Source organism: Hylaeus anthracinus, unplaced genomic scaffold (assembly GCF_026225885.1).
Source record: "Hylaeus anthracinus isolate JK02 unplaced genomic scaffold, UHH_iyHylAnth1.0_haploid 5, whole genome shotgun sequence".
In the NCBI taxonomy this organism is placed as follows: Eukaryota; Metazoa; Arthropoda; class Insecta; order Hymenoptera; family Colletidae; genus Hylaeus; species Hylaeus anthracinus.
This window is the reverse complement of record NW_026535322.1, coordinates 7,462,558-7,480,005: the sequence shown is the minus strand read 5'-3', so window position 1 is coordinate 7,480,005 and position 17,448 is coordinate 7,462,558. Positions and strand designations below refer to the sequence as shown.

The 17,448-nt window shown below is 40.1% G+C and overlaps 4 protein-coding genes across 5 annotated transcripts; 2 read left to right on the top strand and 2 right to left on the bottom strand.

Moving 5' to 3' along the window:
- Positions 1–109: 109 nt before the first annotated feature.
- On the top strand, positions 110–2,265 carry LOC128895807 (dynein axonemal assembly factor 4-like). Its single transcript, XM_054158735.1, has 7 exons — positions 110–232; positions 304–541; positions 611–809; positions 875–1,406; positions 1,471–1,571; positions 1,705–1,858; positions 2,059–2,265. Exons 1-7 carry the CDS (start codon positions 110–112, stop codon positions 2,263–2,265), a joined length of 1,554 nt encoding a protein of 517 aa, XP_054014710.1.
- Positions 2,266–2,358: 93 nt separating this feature from the next.
- On the bottom strand, positions 2,359–3,844 carry LOC128895711 (uncharacterized). Its single transcript, XM_054158553.1, has 2 exons — positions 3,078–3,844; positions 2,359–2,989 (listed from the first exon to the last, which is right to left on the bottom strand). Exons 1-2 carry the CDS (start codon positions 3,143–3,145, stop codon positions 2,653–2,655), a joined length of 405 nt encoding a protein of 134 aa, XP_054014528.1. The 5' UTR covers positions 3,146–3,844; the 3' UTR covers positions 2,359–2,652.
- A 91-nt stretch (positions 3,845–3,935) lies between these two features.
- LOC128895710 (uncharacterized) lies at positions 3,936–7,017 on the top strand. The gene has a single exon (XM_054158552.1). The coding sequence runs from the start codon at positions 6,294–6,296 to the stop codon at positions 6,795–6,797; it is 504 nt and encodes a 167-aa protein (XP_054014527.1). The 5' UTR covers positions 3,936–6,293; the 3' UTR covers positions 6,798–7,017.
- A 609-nt stretch (positions 7,018–7,626) lies between these two features.
- Positions 7,627–16,492, bottom strand: LOC128895681 (nucleoprotein TPR). Of its 2 annotated transcripts, none has more exons than XM_054158479.1 (9): positions 16,144–16,492; positions 15,647–15,809; positions 12,613–15,577; positions 12,087–12,530; positions 9,589–12,003; positions 9,140–9,505; positions 8,871–9,060; positions 8,381–8,710; positions 7,627–8,297 (listed from the first exon to the last, which is right to left on the bottom strand). In XM_054158479.1, the coding sequence occupies exons 1-9, from the start codon at positions 16,313–16,315 to the stop codon at positions 8,185–8,187; spliced, it is 7,158 nt and encodes a 2,385-aa protein (XP_054014454.1). In that variant the 5' UTR covers positions 16,316–16,492; the 3' UTR covers positions 7,627–8,184. The 2 variants fall into 2 exon arrangements, with proteins under 2 accessions (XP_054014454.1, XP_054014455.1); XM_054158480.1 differs by having other exon boundaries at positions 8,997–9,060.
- Positions 16,493–17,448: the final 956 nt, after the last annotated feature.

The following is a 17,448-nucleotide window of genomic DNA, read 5'->3' as shown; positions in this document are numbered from 1 at the left end:
TTTCTTATCCTATACTCTTGGTCGTATAAAAGAAAACATCGCATTGCCATTATTTAAATCCTTACGATTATTGTTCTTTGTAAAGTGTGGTTCATTATCGTCGCAAAACATGCCAGCTATAGTTATCAAAGATTATACTTGGCGACAAACGTCGGAATTCGTGATGTTAAACGTACCTTTGAGAGGTCATCCTGCGAAGGTAGATTTATTCGTAATCGACAATTACGTGAAGGTAACGATATTTCTCAGCGTCTATTCATTACAAATTACACTATTTAAACGCAACTTCCGATGAAATAACAGATCAGCTTTCCACCCTTCATATTGGAATTGTTTCTTTGGGCCGACATCGCCGAAAAAGAAAGCGAATGTACTGTTACCGACACGGAGGCGATACTTTTATTGCGGAAAATACAGATCGGCCAAGAGTGGCCCTCTCTCGATATACAAAATATCGACAACGAGACACGCCGGAAATATCGAAATCGAGCTTTGGAACGTTTTCAGGCGGACGTTGAAGAACGCGAAAGAATTAAAAGTGGTAGGTACAATATTACGTTGTGATACAGGATATTCGAACTGATTCGTACTCGTAAACCATAACCTTCAGAAAAACGTCAGTGCTTGCAAAAAGAAGCGGTGAAGGAACAAATTAGCATTAATACAGCAACGCTGAATAAGATAGAAGCCATTCGCGATGCTCACCGGAAGCAAGCCATGGAGGATTTCGAGAATTGGAGATCGAAAGCTGAACTACCGTTTCTTCCTGACGCTGACGGACAGATACAGGAAAATAGGAAAGCTTACAAGTAATCGATTTACTAAAACGATTTTTAATTCGAATATTCACTTTATCTGCAATTTTTCTTACAAGACCACCGTTGAAATGGTTCAAAGACGACAATAACACGTTAAAATCTCGACCAATGACCGACGATGAAATATTTAATAACGATACGATTGACGAGGGACTCCGATCTGTTGAATTGAAGGAACTCGAAGAACCACCCACTTCGGGTGAAAACGTAAATGTGGCGAACGATGGAAATCCAGAAATTAACGAGAAAATCGAAGAGATCGAGACGGAAAGGAATTTCTTCGATGGTACAGACGATTCCAGCTCGGAAGATTCCGAATCGCCGCGCGAATTTGAATCGCCTAGTTTCGCCAAGGAAATGGAAGGGAAAAGGTTGCGTAAGCTCTACGCGAAAAAGAGAAATACGAGACCAGGAGCGGAATTCGTGAAAGCTGTGATAAATGGGGAACTTGTGAGAAGAAAGAGTATATTCGAAGAGCCCTCAAGATCGGTTCCGTTGCCGAGAAGGAACAGTACCATCAACGTAACGTTCACGGATAGGAAGTTTCCCACTCCTGCCAGAGAAAGTTCTCACCTCGAGGAACAAGAGGTATTTTTATTTTTATTATTTAAATAGCTCGATGATAATCGTTAACATAATAATTTCATTGCAGTGGCTGGAAAAACAGGCAGAAGCGAGACGCAAAATTGGCTTCGATACGGATGATCTGCGATTGGAAGAACGCGATCCGCAATGGTTGAATGATAAAGGAGAGTACGTTTGTTTTCCAAAATCACCATTCGAATGTTTCTCTAATATTATCGTAATATCATGATTTAATATCGCGATAATAATAATATAAATGTACATTTTATTCACTAACGGATCGTTTTTGTTTATGTTCCAGTGAATTTCTCAAAGTTGGAAACTACTTGGCAGCTATCAGCGCTTATACGTGCGGAATTAAGATCAGCGATAAAATGGTATCGCTTTACGCGAACCGATCAGCAGCGCAGTACGCGTTAGGGAATTACCGTAGATGCATGGAAGACTGTTCCAAAGTAAACAATACAAATTTATTCTGATTATTTAATTTGTTAAGTTATGTTAATTTCGTACTGCATATAAAATAAATCACATTTGCCGATTTACACGTTAAGGTAGAATAATAGAAGATAATTTAACAGTTTTCTTCCATCGTTTATGGAATTGTAATAAGTTTCTCGAACAAATGGTTTATAGTTATACTTTACTCTCGTAGGCGTTGGAACTAATGGTGCCGAAATGCGAAAGCAATCGAGAGTCAAGAGCCAGGTGTCACGCTCGACGGGGCGCAGCACTCTGTAAATTGTCCTCGCCTCAGCATGGAATTCCTGAACTAGAAGCTGCTCTGAAATTGATGCCGGACGATAAAAGCATCCAATGCGATTTGCTAGCTGCGAAACAACACTTCGACGTGAAAGATTGAAAGGTAATTAAACGAGCACTGCCCTCATTAGCTGAATAATAAAACACACCGTTTAACCGAGACACGTGTAAGGAAGATTGAATACCAACGACGTAGCGTCACCTACAAGTATCTATATTTTATTAATTCCATGTTATAAATAACAAAGATACATTTTACGCTACTTTATGAAAATATCACAGTCAAAAATCCTGAAGGATGATTAAATCAAGGAACTCGTCTTACAATTAAACTTAATCTACTAACTACACCGTTATTTACTCGCGCAATTATAAATATCATTTTGGTTACTACAAGAAGACAAAGTACCAAAAAACTACTTAACAATATTCTTAAAGCAACGGATGTAAGTCCTCGACAGAGAGAAGCTTTCTCTAGAAAGAAGAATCAGTCGAATTCGATCAATTTCTTATCGACGCATCCGCACTTGGTGTGCTCCAAAACGTGTATCACTTCGTGATGTCTATCGCGTTGCCGGTCGATCATGTGCTTCACCATAAAGACAAGGCTGACGTTTCTAGTCTCGACAGGTGCGCAAATCTGTTTGGGGTCCGGGCAACATCCAGCTCCGTCGCAACGCGTCAAAACGGTGGAGGCAGGATAGAAAACCTCATCGGGGCTAGGGCCAACGGTTAAAAGCTTTTCCACCGGCACGGCCCTTGGTTGCGGCGAGGAGCACCGAAATTCGTGCACCAGTTGCACGTGATTCAAAAATCCCCGGTCCCTGTCAACGAAAACGACCGTTTAATGCGTCTGTCAGAATCACGTGATCGATATTATACAATTCAATTTGCATGCACAGTGCAACTTACCTGTGATGACGGCCAATCGTGGCAAAGGCGAGATGAATGAAAAACAACATTAACACGAAGTTTCTCATTTTTAGCTGTTATTGTTGTTTACGGGTCAGTCCTGTTTTGCTCGTGAATGGAACGCAGTACCGAGGGACCTACTTCCGTCGACGGTTCGGTTCGCTCTGATAGATCGGCGAGGATCGTTCTGGGGCCAGGGCAGAAGACTGCACTTCTCTTCTGCGATCTGAATTCTTTCTCCCTCTATATATATGTAACTTTCATCCTCGGCCCAGTGTGTCCACCGTCCCCTCCATCTCTGATTTCACTTCGTCTATCCTTTTTCGATCCGTTGCTCTCTGTATAGTTTTGTCTCGTCCGACAGTGGTTCGCACTGTCTCCCTCTTGCTTCTCGGTAAGCTCGAAGGAGGGGTCGAAGCAAAGCGTTCCGAGAACATCGCGCAGATAACTATAATTACAACTAGTGGGTCCTGCCTCTCGTTCGAAGCTGGGACTGTGTTACGTCGCGTGACTAGCCATCCTCATCGAACATCCTCTTTCACCTTCTTATTTTCTCCTTTCGTTGTATTCGTTCCTCTCTTTTATTTTCGTACTTTGATCGCGCCAAATTTCGACCAGTCATCAGTGAAACCGATCGCCCTCGGTTTTCGCTCGATTCTTTTTCTTTTGCATGTCGGTGCAACGTGCCTGAATTTTCCCGTTTGCAATCGATGACAATTGTGTCGCTGACCTCTCTTCCACCTAACAGTAAAATCTATACAAGATCAAATGAGATATTCCTATTTTTTCTGTGGAATGTTAATTGATAATATATTTGTTGTACTAGTATTGTCTTTCGATTTTTAGTGCCACCCCTGATGAATTTCGCCGAAATGATAGATAACGAATGAAATTCGTGAATGCAAAGAGTCAACGGGCAGAGTTACTCGGGACTGGCAGCGTGTCATCGAGTGGACTTGTATATCCTCCGATCTGCAACGATATATGATGCGACAGGTTGCAGTGAGTCATCGCGATACGGCCGTCTGCCGAGTGTCTGGTTGCGGCAAGGTTCATTCATGACGTTCCACCTTCCTTTATTCGTGATTTTTCCGAAAAGACCGCAAATCGTACGCGATGCGCAATCCCGTGCGTCACGAGGTGTAAGCCAGTCGACTCGGCGAATTTCCTTTCGCGTAAAGTGAGAGCGGTCATCGATTGCTCAAATCGAGGCCCGGGTTACACGAATATCCGTTAACAGTTTGATTCGTGGAACCTGAGTCAACGGTACACGAGGATACGAATAATCTATGAATCGTGCGCAGAATTTCCAGTGAAGGTGTACTCGACACCGATCGGTGACCTTGAAATTGTCCACCTCGAACATCATCGTCACTAATAATAACCACCAATGTACCGAAATATTTCACGTTCGATTTCCATTTTTTCCACGTAACCGAAAGTTCGTTCCTGAATCCTTGATGGAAACTCTTGTTACGCAACTGATAGCACGGAGGTTGGATCGTAAAATAATGTAAAACTTGATCGATTTTGTTTGCATATTACGGTATAGGTCTTCGTCCTACTGATCGAGGACAAATACGTTGAACTTTGGATGATGCGACTTTTCAGTTAATCCTGTTAGAACATCAAGTTTTCCTCGATTGTTCCATTACGTTTAGAACTGGTAGATGATTTAAGAGATCTACGAGTATTTCAAGAAATTCTATTTATGACATTATGAGCGTTACCTCGAATTTAACAAAACCGGAAAGAGTAATAGATACAGTCATTGTTTTGCCACAGAGGATATCCCTTTGCGTCAATTAAGTTGCGCGCTGAGTAAAGTGATCATGTCACGGGATTCTGTTATTAATCACACGTCTTAGAATAGTAACGATCGTAACGGTGTATTGGGAATCTCTAAGGGAGGAAACTGACTCGGTTATCATTCATAAATCTTGCAACATTCTTCTTCCTTCATATATTCACGATTATCTAATTTGTTGAATTTACAAAGCTTTGGGTCTTTCTTTGATCGGATCCCTAAGCGAAGTGAATGATTTTGTTTACAGCCGCTATTCTTGTACGTAACGCATAGAATGAAACAAACGAAACACGTGCGAAGATACGAGGCACGAGTTATTTAACAAGATCGCGAGACAAGATCGAGTAGGTGGCGGTTTGCCAAATCGAAGTACAAGCAAACATCTGTTCACGTACGATGTACCGTTAACGATTTTGAAGCAGAAACCTGCCTGTGATTCACGGGGTTTATCTACAAATGTGCGAAGCTTTAAGCGGATCCATAAAGTAAACGACAAGTGGGTCCAGGTGATAACATTCTAAAATCCTGGTAACGTCGAGAGTTTCAGAAATTTCAATGCAACAAAAAGTCCGTTTCCGCGTTTGTTGTGATTCTGGCTCGCCCGACGTTATCGATTCCTCGTTGAGTTATAAACAATACCATGTGTGTACTATCTAGCTGTCTGATAAGAGACCGTTAAATTTATATTTTAAGTTTAGCGTGAGAGTGGTGGTAATTATACGCGGGACGTATCAATAGAAGAGAAGTCGAAGTTCGAGTTTGATATAAACGCGTTCCTCCTCTTCTTATCAGAAGGTTAGCCGATCGTACTGACAAAACATGTCTTGAGAGCTACGGGATTACACGAATATAGCGTGAAAGCCTTTCGATGTGATACGGAATTAAATACCGTGCGTGTCGCAGTGATTTATTAAGTTATTTGTTCGTTCGAACCGGTGAATCTGTTCGGAACTGGAGGATATGAATGCGATCCACCGTTCTTCAGGGAACGGCCGAGGATGGAATCTTTGACGTACGGTTGAGAAGCCGTGGCAATTCCCATGCATCAGGATACTTTGCACGATTGCATAAATATTACACATGGAACTGTAGGACTCTGAATGGATTTCGAATGTGCGTGAATCTCTATCGATGCATGTGACCTCACGCATGGAGCACGTGTGCAAGCTTTTCCACGTATAAATACTCTTCTGGCAGCAGGAAAGTCTCAGTCGGTCGCCTCTCGATACTAGTTCGTGTCGGTGGTACGTGTAATTTGTGTTGAGAAGACGCGATAGGAGGGTGTTCACTCGGAAATCGCTTCACGATACTGGAAAAACTTGGTGCACGTGACTTCGAGCAGGTAGATCCGATTGTAGGGATAAGCAACAGTGTTCGACCGTCCAGAATCAACGTACCAGGAACAAGGCATGAAAAATAGATCATTGAAAACCTCCCTGTTAAGGTTGATGATACTCGTTCCGTTGACCCTAGACAACATGGTCCTATCGGCGGCGGTGAACAGCGGTGGTCATCATCAACAAGTATCCAGGAGGATTCATCTGCCCCGTGCTGTGAACATGTCGAAGAAGTTTACCTGCGGTGAACCGCAATCACGAGCGTACAACTTGAGGGACTTGATGCAAAACGTCCACAAAAATCCCAGTGAAAGCGCTATTCAACCTGTGTACATCGTCCTGAAACGTTGCGACGGTCACTCGGGATGTTGCATGAGTTCCGACATGAGCTGTTCACCGGTGGAATCCTCGATCTATTACGAAGAAATGGAAATCGAGATCTGGAGCCTCGAGACCAACAGCACGAGGAGACAGTGGATCAGGGTGGAGCAACACGGCAGGTGTTCGTGCCAAGTAACTACGATCAACGACCGTTATCAGCTGAAGCATCAACAACCTAACGTAATACTTATTTGATCTTACTTGATCAAATCGTGGACAATTGTTTCAAACACTTTAACGAGTATGAATTATTATAAATGAACGATATTATCGACTTATACAGAGATACAAAAGACTACCGATAGATCGGATCAATCGAATATGTGATCATCTTTTCTAATTTTAACGATTACCTAGGACGATAAGTCAATACACCGGCTCGATAGAACGCGAGCATTTCGAGCGTAGAACGTATAAATTGAAACGTTAAAGTCACAGAACAAATGAAATCGTAGATTCACTAAGATGCCCGATGGGACACTTATATTTAAAGAAGAAACTTAAAAGAGTCGCAATAGTAATCGGAAAACATTGAAATTTAATGACAATTACAATGTACATGACTCGTTCAACTAGTCATATTTATCATTTTGTTTTTCGATTACTCGCAATAGCGTTAAACAAAATGAAGGGTACCAAAAACGTATTACTATTTTAGAAATCATTGTAAAACTCTTTTAGCGAAGTGTTCGCTATTCGCCCATTGTGATATTATTTGGCCGATATCGTAATAACATCAAAACTAAGTTATTAAGGTATTTCATGTTTGTCGTAATGAAAAATGTATAAGTTGCTACATATGTTTACGAATTCATGATAATTCCAGTATTTATAAACGTTTGTCGGTAATTCAGAAGGCACTCTCGAAATAATATGAGATATTTAAGTATTCAGAAAGTATTAATTGGTAATTTAAATAAGATAAGAGACTGAAGTATGTTTAAATATATTTCTATACGCGTTTTCTGCTACGTATTTAAGTACCTCGTATAATTTATTCTAATGATAAATTTTGTGATAAGTATCAAATTGTATATGCATAGATATTTATTGTATAGTATTTATTATTATTTATCACTGTCAAAGTATATTATTATGTTCATAGTATATAAATGTATGACTGATGTAAAAGTTAATACAGTTCAACGTATTTAATTAAATCTGCAAAATACTAAGAAATAAACAGCACTTTAAAAATTACGATACTTGTACACCATACGACGAACACTTTCAATATTCGAGTCAATAAATACAGTCGCATAAATGCTATATACTTTTGACGGAATTTAGTAACTTCGGAAACGAACAAATTGGACAGAAAGATTGTGACTTTTGATATGGAAAAAAAAATGAACAGTTCCAGATTTAGAGACAAGTGTACGTACAGTGCCGTATCAGAGCGGCGCTATAGTCTGATCTAAGGACATAGAAATAATAAAAGTATTGAACAAATCTATCTGTACAACATAATTCCCGTTTAAAGCTAAATAAAAATATTTTCATTTTGATAGTTGATATATTAACAGCCAACGTTCGTTACACATTTCTCACGTGACTTTGTATACAAAATCGTTATCCAGTCTTAGAATCGCGCATATGGAAATTTAGATCGCATTCGGCGTCTAGTACCACGCCCTCTTCCGGTTTCATTGCTCGCTCCCCTCCCTGCATGTCCACCGCGCGCTACACCTTGACCTTTGAACAAATAATATATATATTCCAATGTTACACCGATAATGCTGTAAATAAAAGATTATCATAATTTATCCTCTGCTTACCCCTGCCAGACTGACTTTCCCAAACAATGGGTGTCGGTCGACTACCACGTGCTGCTCTAAACGGAGATCGCGATGATCGCCGCGCCGTAGCACTTCTAGTACCGTTGGACGCTGTCGCGGCCGCAGCAGCAGCGGCTGCAGCTGCCATTGCCCTTTGACGCGTGTTACTAGACGGTGACGCTTCCGCTTCGCGGCTCTCCTCTTCCACTTCATCCTCTACTATGTCGCTTCCCGGTTCTTCGGTTCCTTCGCCAGTGTCAACTGCATCATCGTCCCCAGAGACTAAAGGGCCAGCTTCTTCCGTACGCTTTTCACTCTCTGTGCTGGTTCCTGCACGCGTAAGCGACTAATTAATAATCATATACATTTGATACGCGTTTAGTCAATAATACGACGAAATTGTATTAATGTACCGAGTGCAACAAATTGTGATTGTTCACGCTTCAACCTATAAACGAACGGAAATTAATATAGAGTTTAGGATCGCTACCTTCAGTCGGTGTCGTACTGATAGATTCTGTGATTATTTCTGTTTGATTATGTTGCTGACCATCGACACCGACTACAATAATACTAGGTATCGCAGGTTCTTCGCTAGTATCACCAACAGTGGTACCTGTTACAGACACTGGTGTCACTGAAACTGGTGTTTCCTGTTCTTCGGATGGTCCACTGCTTGTCTAGAAATTAATTTTACTTCCTTTAATATCGCGTTATGGTACTATCGCGTTACATTATAATGTTTATTTATATTTTTACCGAGGGTGGTAAATCAGCCGCTGGTGAAACTTGCAATGGCGTAGTAGGCACGCTACGACCAGTACCACCGTCTTCCGATTGAGCAAGATCCATCCTTGTGTCATCCATACTTTCTTGGACTACTTGTGCCGCGCCAGAACTGGATGAACCAAATATTGTTCGTGCTGTTGATCCAGAAGGAGTCGACAGAGAGGGTGTCGATGATGCTGTTGTCGGGGCAGATGAATCTCCAAAAGTAAAGCGCCCTTGAGGAACCTGAGGTGAACTCACAGCTTCTCCGAACCCGTCTCCTCGCCGTGGGACGAATAAAGTCGGAGTGCTGGGTACTATGCTATCGTCGCCTCCATCCTCGTACCCTTGTTGCGGCTAAAAAGTAAATATTCTTAATATTTGCATTTGTTTTATTAATAAGAATGTCTTTCATTCTCGGTGTTATTCGAAAAACAAACCAAGAGAAGGTGTTGTTGTTGCTGTTGCCTAGGCATGGGTGCAATTCCCCGCGACGATCGAATCGCAAACGACGTAGGCGGTTCGCCCGTCGGTCCAGCACTGCTAATCGCTTCGGATTGTTGCTGCTGTTGATTTGTGGGTACCGTTGCTTGTGCTTGCCTAGGTACTTCTACGCTCGTAGAATCTTCTCCCATTATAATCTCAACTTCGTTATTATCTCTCTCTACTTCTACCTCAACTTCGTAAGGCATTTCCTCTTCTTCTTCCATTTCTTCGTATGGATCGTTATCAAATTCTTCCTCTTCTTGCGTTTGATGGTTGCCACCTCCTTCGCCTTCGTCGCAATCCACTACAACTACGCACCCTTCTTCTACTTCTTCGTCTTGATCTCGTTGACTCGATGTTGGTACCTGGTACTCGACTTCTGAGGCACTCGCGCTAGCGGTGGACGCTATCTCTTGTCTAGACCGTTTAGTTTTAGGGCTAGGAACTTGCTCCTGTCTGCTATGATCTACGCTCTCTACGATTCCGGATCCCGAGGCCGTAGAATCAAGCGTCCTGGGCCGTTTGTGTCCTGTCGAGGCTTGCGACGTGCTCACCGACTGAGTCGAACTACTAGCTACAGTTTGCTGTTGATCACTCGCCGCAGCTTGTTGCTGCTGTTGTTGTTGCTCGACTCTTGGACTCACTAACGCGACAGTTTGCTGTTGCTGTTGCTGTTGTTGTTGCTGCTGCTGTTGACATTGTTGTTGAACACTGAGTGTTTCAGCACTTTCTGGATCTTCTCTTTGAGTCGACTCCGCCGATTCGCTCAACTGTGGCTGGACAACAAGTTGGCGTAAAGTACTAGGCGCTGTTTGCGACGAGCTGCTAGTGCTAGCTGGTTGAAAATCTGGAAGACTACTAGTCGGAGAGCTCGTTTCGGTGGTGTGTACTACTTGTTGCTGTGGTTGTTGTTGCTGATGAGGTGCTACCATCACCGGTGCACTAGCGGTTGTAGGTAAGACAGCAGCTGTTCTAGATTGCACTACTACGCTCATTGGACGAATACTTGCTAACGGCGTTTCTGCGCGAGCAGACATCGGTTTAATGTTGGCTGTTGGTGGTTCCGTGGTAGCGCTAACACCGCTGACGCCGGCCAATTGTCGCTGTAATTGAGCAACTCTTTGCGAAAGACTTTCTTTCTCCGCCTGAATTTCTGCTTTCTCGTGTTCCAAACGAGAGATTCTACCTTCCATTTGAGATTTAAGAGCTACGAGCCTGGCATCGTGTTCGGCAGTGTCGGATTCACTGGTACCAGCTTCGACTTTCGCTTTCAAATCGAGCAATTCTTTTTCACAGATCTTCTTCGATTCCGTTAATTGCATGATCTTAGTTCTTGCACCTTTTAATACTTGTTTCGCGCGCTCTTCCTTCTCCACGCTTGTCTTAGTCATGGTGTCAATTTCTTTTTTCAACAAATCAGCTTCATTCTGTATAACTACCATTTGACGCGACAATTCGTCAACCTTCGACGTTAACTCAATGTTCGTTTGACGCAACTCTGCTCGACCTTCCTCTCGCAATTGATCCTCGCGTTCTTGGGACACGTAAGCAGTATCCTCGGTTCCTGATGTTCCAGCTGTCATTCGAGACTCTTCGGATCGACTTTTCTCTTCTTCTACTGTTTTTGCGAGTTCCTCGAATTGAGTCTTGTATTTCTTGGCTATCTTTCTTATTTGAATCTCTTTATTCTTAATGTCGTTTAAGACTGCTTCTTTATCGCCGAGTTCTTTTCTTAACGTCGCTAGATCTTTAGCTTTAGAAGTAGAATCAGCGAGTGCTTCGTTCAAATCCAGGCCTAATTTACGTGCTTCCTCGGAAGCTTTCTGAACTTGCTCTCCTTGTGCTTGTATCTGTTTCTGGAGCTGTACCAGTTGTTCCTCTAATTTACTTTTCTCTACTTTCAATTGATTAAATTCGTCAGCGCGTTTAGCGTGCGTCTCGCGTTCAGAGGTGAGCAGTTTGCTAAGATTTTCGCGTTCGGTCTGTAATCTACGCCAATCTTCCGGACTCGTCTTGTTGGCTCTCTCTACTAATGCATTAGCTCTTTGTCTCCACCTAGTCGCCTCTGCTTTAAGACTTGTATTTTCCTGTAATAAAGACTCTATTTTTACTTGCATGTCTCGCGTCGTGTCTCGAAGCGGCACTACTTCTTCGGAAAGTGCACCAACTTTTGCGGTGAGCTCTGAAACCTTTGCACTTAAGCTGTCTCTTTCTTCTCTCAGAATCCTGTTAGAATCTGTGATCGCGTTCAAAGTTTCAACTTTTCGTAATAGCTCTGCATGTTTAGACGTGGTCACTACGTCGATTTCTGATTTTTCTCTTTCCGAATTAAGAACAGCTTCGCTTTCCTTCAGTCTCTTCTCTAAGACCTGTATCAGTGAAAATACATGTTGATAATGGCAAACAAAGATTTCGGCGTATATAAATTTTGATAAATAATTCTAATACTAACCTCCACTTGTGATTTTAATCGAAGATTCTCTGCCCTCAAAACATCAAATTTCGTTACAGCTAAATCTTTTTCACGCCTCAGATATTTCATAACTCTTAATAATTGTTCTGCAGATTTAGAATCATCTTCGAGTCCGCTGAAACTACGATTCATTGCTTCTAAACTAGTGTCGGGACTTTCCTGGCTCATCTTGGTTTGCTGGCTATGCATGATCGCACTTTTGTCGCTTAGTTCTTGAATTTGAGTATGTAAAATAGCATTTTGCGCATCCAAATCAGTTACTCGCTGTTGCATTTCTTGCATTTCCTCGAACAATTTCTTCTCCCTTTCTTGATAAGCTGTCTTCTCGAGCTCTAGAGCTTCTACGGCAGAGTTTCTTTCTTGAGTTAAAGTTGTTATCTTTTTGTCTACTACCTGTGCATCTTCTTTCAGCTTCGCTAACATCTAAGAATACGACAATAATAAAAATTAACTGTAAACATTTCATTCTTTTATCGAAATAGAAAAACTAACTATATGTATTTACCTGAAGATCTGCCGAATGTAACACCAATTCTCTAGCGTATTTCTCTTCAGCTTCTTTCGCTGTGACCGAAGCGGTATACAAATCGCCCTTTACGATTTCTAATTCTCCCTTAACTTCGTCTAATTCTTCAAGCTTTCTCTCTGCGTCAGCTAATTTTTCTCTTAACTCGGAATCGGTCTCTTGTCTACCATTGGAAACTTTCGTTAATTCTTCTACTAAATCCTGCACTCTCTTTTGTAGAGATATTATATCTACGCGTGCTTCTTTTAAAGCTGTTTCTAATTCATCTTTACATTTATTATGTTGCGCAGTTAGCTCTCTTAATTGTGCTTCTGCACTTTCAGCTATATCGCAATACTGTTGACTTTGTTGTCGCGCGGCTTTCAATTGTTCCGAAAAGGATTTCGATTCCGCTTGGGTTGTTGCAAGTTGCATTTCAAGTTCTTTTAGTCTCTTTATGAGATTCTCATCACCACTGAAAGGTTTTGATATCGAATGAGTAACAGCTTGTCTAAGTTTAATATTGAGTTCCTCTATGCGCTGAATATTTTGAGAATCAGATTGACGGGCTTGCTCTAATTCAGCACGAATTTGTTCGGTTATATTACGTTCTTCGGCCAATCGATCCTGTGCTGTTGCAAGTTGCCTTTCCAAATGAGATGTCAATTCTCTAAATCGGTCTTGTTCTTCCTGCAATCGTCGTCTCAAAGCAGCGCATTCCCTCGTGGCATCGTCCAAACGTTGTTCGGCACGCAACTGACCCTCGGCTTGAACACGTTCCAAACTAGCTTTAATAGATTCAACATCTGCTCGTAACAATGCTTGCGTTTGACGTTCTCTTTGATATACTTCGCGTTCCTTTAAAAGGCGTCCTTCGGAATCGCGTAAAAGCTGTCTTTCCTGTCGTATATTTTCCAATTGTACTTCAGCTCGGGATAAACGTGTCTGAGCAGTTAAAGTTTCATCTTTCAAAATCATTAAACTTTGCTCATGTTTGCCGATTGTCACGTTATAATTGCTGCATTTCTCCTCGAGAACTTTTATCTGCGATTTGTAAGAAGTAACATTCGCTTGTAGAAGATTAAATCTATCGTTAGCCGAATCTAATTGTGCTTTTAACCTGCAACAGCGGGCTGAACTTGCTTCTGCCTCCTTTCTAAGTCTATCAACTTCTTCTCCTAACATTCGTTCGTGTGCTGCTCTTTCCTTTCTGTAAGTATCAAATTCATCTGTCACTTGTTTCAATTTAATTTCATATTCTTTTAACTCCTTGCTTAATTCCTTTTCTTTGTTAACGTCATTCTGAGTAAGTTTAAATGATTCTTCTTTAATAGGTTTTTCTCCATCCGCTTCTTTTATACTGTCCTCCTCAACAATAGGAAGATCCTTCTTTTCAGACATATTTGTCTGCTTCAAACACTGTTGATACATATTTTTGTACATGTCTCGCTGTCTTAAAAGGCCCTCTAACATTTTTGTTTGTCTGTCTTGCGCGGCTTGCATATCTCCCAACTGTTCTAAATACTTGTCTAATTTCTCTTTCATTTCGCCAGAATTTATTTCGTCGGTTGCTCTTTCTATTTCTTCCTGTCTTGATGATAAGGTACGGACTATTGATAGTAATTTCTGATTATTTTCTTGCAGTTCTTCAATGTCTTTGAACGTCACAAGTTTCTTACTAATAATTTCAGACGATGCAAGATTATCCACATCCATCGCGCTTGAAAATTCATTCGAGTGGAGAACTGTCCCGCTCCTACTCTCTTGAACTTCCTTTAAAAGAAAGCATACTTGTCTTGCTAAATCTGACAATTCTGTTTTCAACCTTTGATTTTCTTTAGTATGATGTTTAGCAATACGATTTGCTTCGTCTGCCGTCTCTTGCAATTTATTATTTTCTGCTAGAAGTTCGTCTAATCTTGATGTGAGAGTTGCAATATTAGTCATAGCGGTTTCATAATCTTCGCGTTGTTGTTGTAAAATGGGTGCTTTATCTTCTAATTCGCGTAAAATTATATCCATTTGAGATTTCAAACGTTCGTTTTCTTCACGTTCTGAAGTTAATTCATTTGTAGCATCGACTAATTGTGTATAGATTTGAGTAAGACTCAAACCTTTTCTAAGCACACGACTAGCTATGGCTGCTGTTGGTGCAAGTTGTTCAACCGCTTGATCCAATCTCTCTTGTTTAATATTTTTAAGTAATTCATTTGCATGATCCAGTTCTTTTGAAAGTTCATCTATTTTTTGTTCTTTTTCTTCCAGATTTTCTTTATGCTGTAACTGAAGTTGATTATGTGTAGTCTCTAACGTTCCATATTGTTCGGTGGCGTGTTCAAGTAATTCCTGAAGTTCTTTAACTGCATTACTAAATTCTTCAGCTTTCGCATTGGCTTCGTCGGCCATTCCTTTGTACAGATCAGCAAGTCTAGTTTGAGCACTAATTTCTTCTCGATAGGAAGCATGTATAGAAATTTCATGGGAACGCTGTTCTTCTAATTTTTGAGAAAGTTCGTCGCATCGTTTTTGAAGTGTAACATAAGATTCCCGCAATTGTGACATTGCTTCGTTAGCGATACGTAATTCTTCGTCCCGTTGTGCCAAACGTGTGTCTGTTAAAAGAGCTCGTGCTGAAGCCTCTGCTCTGGTTGCCTGCAATTCCGATGTTCTTTTCGCTAATTCTTCTTCAAAACCAGCCATTTGTTGCGCAAGAAGGACTCTTTCTTGCTCTAGCCGTTTTTCCTTAAAATCGAGAGTCATATCACGACTTCGGATTTCCTCTGTCTCTGCCAAAGCTTGACATTTTGCGGCAACAGCATTTTGTAGTTGAGTACTTAAGGAAGATAATTCGGTGTGCATTCTTTCAATTTCTGTATCTCGTCGTTCAACCTGTAATTGCAATGCATCTCTGTCATCCACAATTGTATCTCTGTGCCTGCGTAAATCCACATTTTCTTTCTCTAATCTGCAATAATAAATAATATCGAATTAGATATTAAAATTGCACAATACGAGATGTATTTTATAAAAATACCTTTTAACATTATCTTGTAATTTCTGTATTTCACCCTTTGCTTCATCTAAATTTGTTTGTAATTCGGCATTGTATTTCTCTACCAAGTCTAATTTTTCTTTACACTCTTTGAAGTTTGATTTTTCTTCAGTCAATTCTTTTTGTAATTTTTCCAGTGTTTGGTCTAAAGGATTAAGCATTCAGTATAGAAGACAACAAAGACAGATTTATTTTATATATAATAATAAACCTTGGATACAGAGGTATAGAAATTTTCTTTCTTTGAAATATGCAAATTTCTGTAACGTTAACTAATACGAGTCGTTTCGATATTGAGGAATGAAATGAAACAGGAGCGTTTGTATATAAAGAAAAAAATTGTTTATATCATTCGTAAATACTATTTAAACTATTCAACGATCACGGTATATCCTCCCGAATAAAGGTTAACTCCTTCGTGTAAATAAACCGGGCAATCGTTATCTCAGAAAACGGTATAAAATTCAATTGAAGCTTACCATAATTTTTCCTATTTGTTTCGAAAACTGCTTTAGCCGTTATATATTGTTCAAATTTTTCATTGAAATACGTGTTTAATTTCTTAACACTTCCTTCCGGAATTTGCGTTAATTCTTTGTCACTCAAAATTTGTCTCAACGCATTATGCTCGTTCTCTTCTGTTTTTTCCATCTTCTTTGTTAGACGTTATTTATAAAATCGAGCAAATCTTTTTCCAGTATTAAACTCGTATTTCAAGAATAATTACGTTCGATCGAAGGCACATTTGATACCACATTCAATACCTATCGCTCTCCTCTTCGAAAATGCTGTAGACTTTATCGAACTGACGACGCGGCTTACTGGAAACTGTACAATATACAACATACAACGTTCCGATCAACGCGTTCCGTTCTGGTAGCGCTAGTGTATCGTTTAGCAACTAAATAATATTCATAATTGAATTACACCAATTCATCTGTTGTTATTATATATCGTTAGCATATTTACATAAATAACAATTTCTCCAGGTAGAATCTTCACCTAACAAAAATATCTTCTATTCTCTGACTTTGATTTAATCTATTTCTTTTTCTCCTTTCCCTCTTTCCCGCTTTTATTACAAAAACAATTACAATGAGAAGAAAGTAATCATTTATTGTGTTAATATACATAAGCAAGTATACGAAATTGTTTATAAAATAATTGCATTTCGAATAACTACATGTTTTATTGCAACAATCAATTTACAAACATGAAAGTACAACATGCTGACCGGCATCTACTACTAATCGTCTATGTGTGTTCCTTCAATTAGTTTAATATTCAATCGATAATTTAATGAAATCAACTTCTACATGTTAGTTAATGTAGTAAATTTATCATTTTTGTGTAATATTATTTAGTACAGCAATAATTATCGATCTTTTTAGTTAGTGGCGCCATCGGTGGCAAAACGCCCAAGTTTCTTGTTAAAAAAGTTCCCGCTGTTTTTGTTAGATGGCGCCATCAACACATTTTTATTAATTAATTATTATTTCACATAAATGCATAATTAACACGATTCTTTGCTTAATGACACTCCAGTATATCCTTTTAATACAGTTTTTAAACATTTATCTGCTTTCATTTATCTGCAGCAATAATTATCGATCTCTTTAGATAGTGGCGCCATCGGTGGCAAAATGCCCAAATTTCTAGTTAAAAAAAGTTCCCGCTGTTTCTGTTAGATGGCGCCATCGACACATTTTTATAAATGAATTTTTATTTCACACAAATGCATAATTAATATGATTCTTTGCTTGATGTCACTCCAGTATATCCTT

Coding starts and splice junctions, on each gene's coding strand:
- LOC128895807 (XM_054158735.1), top strand. CDS start 110: ATGCCAGCTATAGTTATCAAAGATTATACTTGGCGACAAACGTCGGAA. Junction 1,407..1,470: donor CTCACCTCGAGGAACAAGAG/GTATTTTTATTT, acceptor ATTTCATTGCAG/TGGCTGGAAAAACAGGCAGA. Junction 1,859..2,058: donor GCATGGAAGACTGTTCCAAA/GTAAACAATACA, acceptor TTACTCTCGTAG/GCGTTGGAACTAATGGTGCC.
- LOC128895711 (XM_054158553.1), bottom strand. CDS start 3,145: ATGAGAAACTTCGTGTTAATGTTGTTTTTCATTCATCTCGCCTTTGCC. Junction 2,990..3,077: donor ACGATTGGCCGTCATCACAG/GTAAGTTGCACT, acceptor TTTCGTTGACAG/GGACCGGGGATTTTTGAATC.
- LOC128895710 (XM_054158552.1), top strand. CDS start 6,294: ATGAAAAATAGATCATTGAAAACCTCCCTGTTAAGGTTGATGATACTC.
- LOC128895681 (XM_054158479.1), bottom strand. CDS start 16,315: ATGGAAAAAACAGAAGAGAACGAGCATAATGCGTTGAGACAAATTTTG. Junction 12,531..12,612: donor TACATTCGGCAGATCTTCAG/GTAAATACATAT, acceptor TCGTATTCTTAG/ATGTTAGCGAAGCTGAAAGA. Junction 12,004..12,086: donor GATTAAAATCACAAGTGGAG/GTTAGTATTAGA, acceptor TCACTGATACAG/GTCTTAGAGAAGAGACTGAA.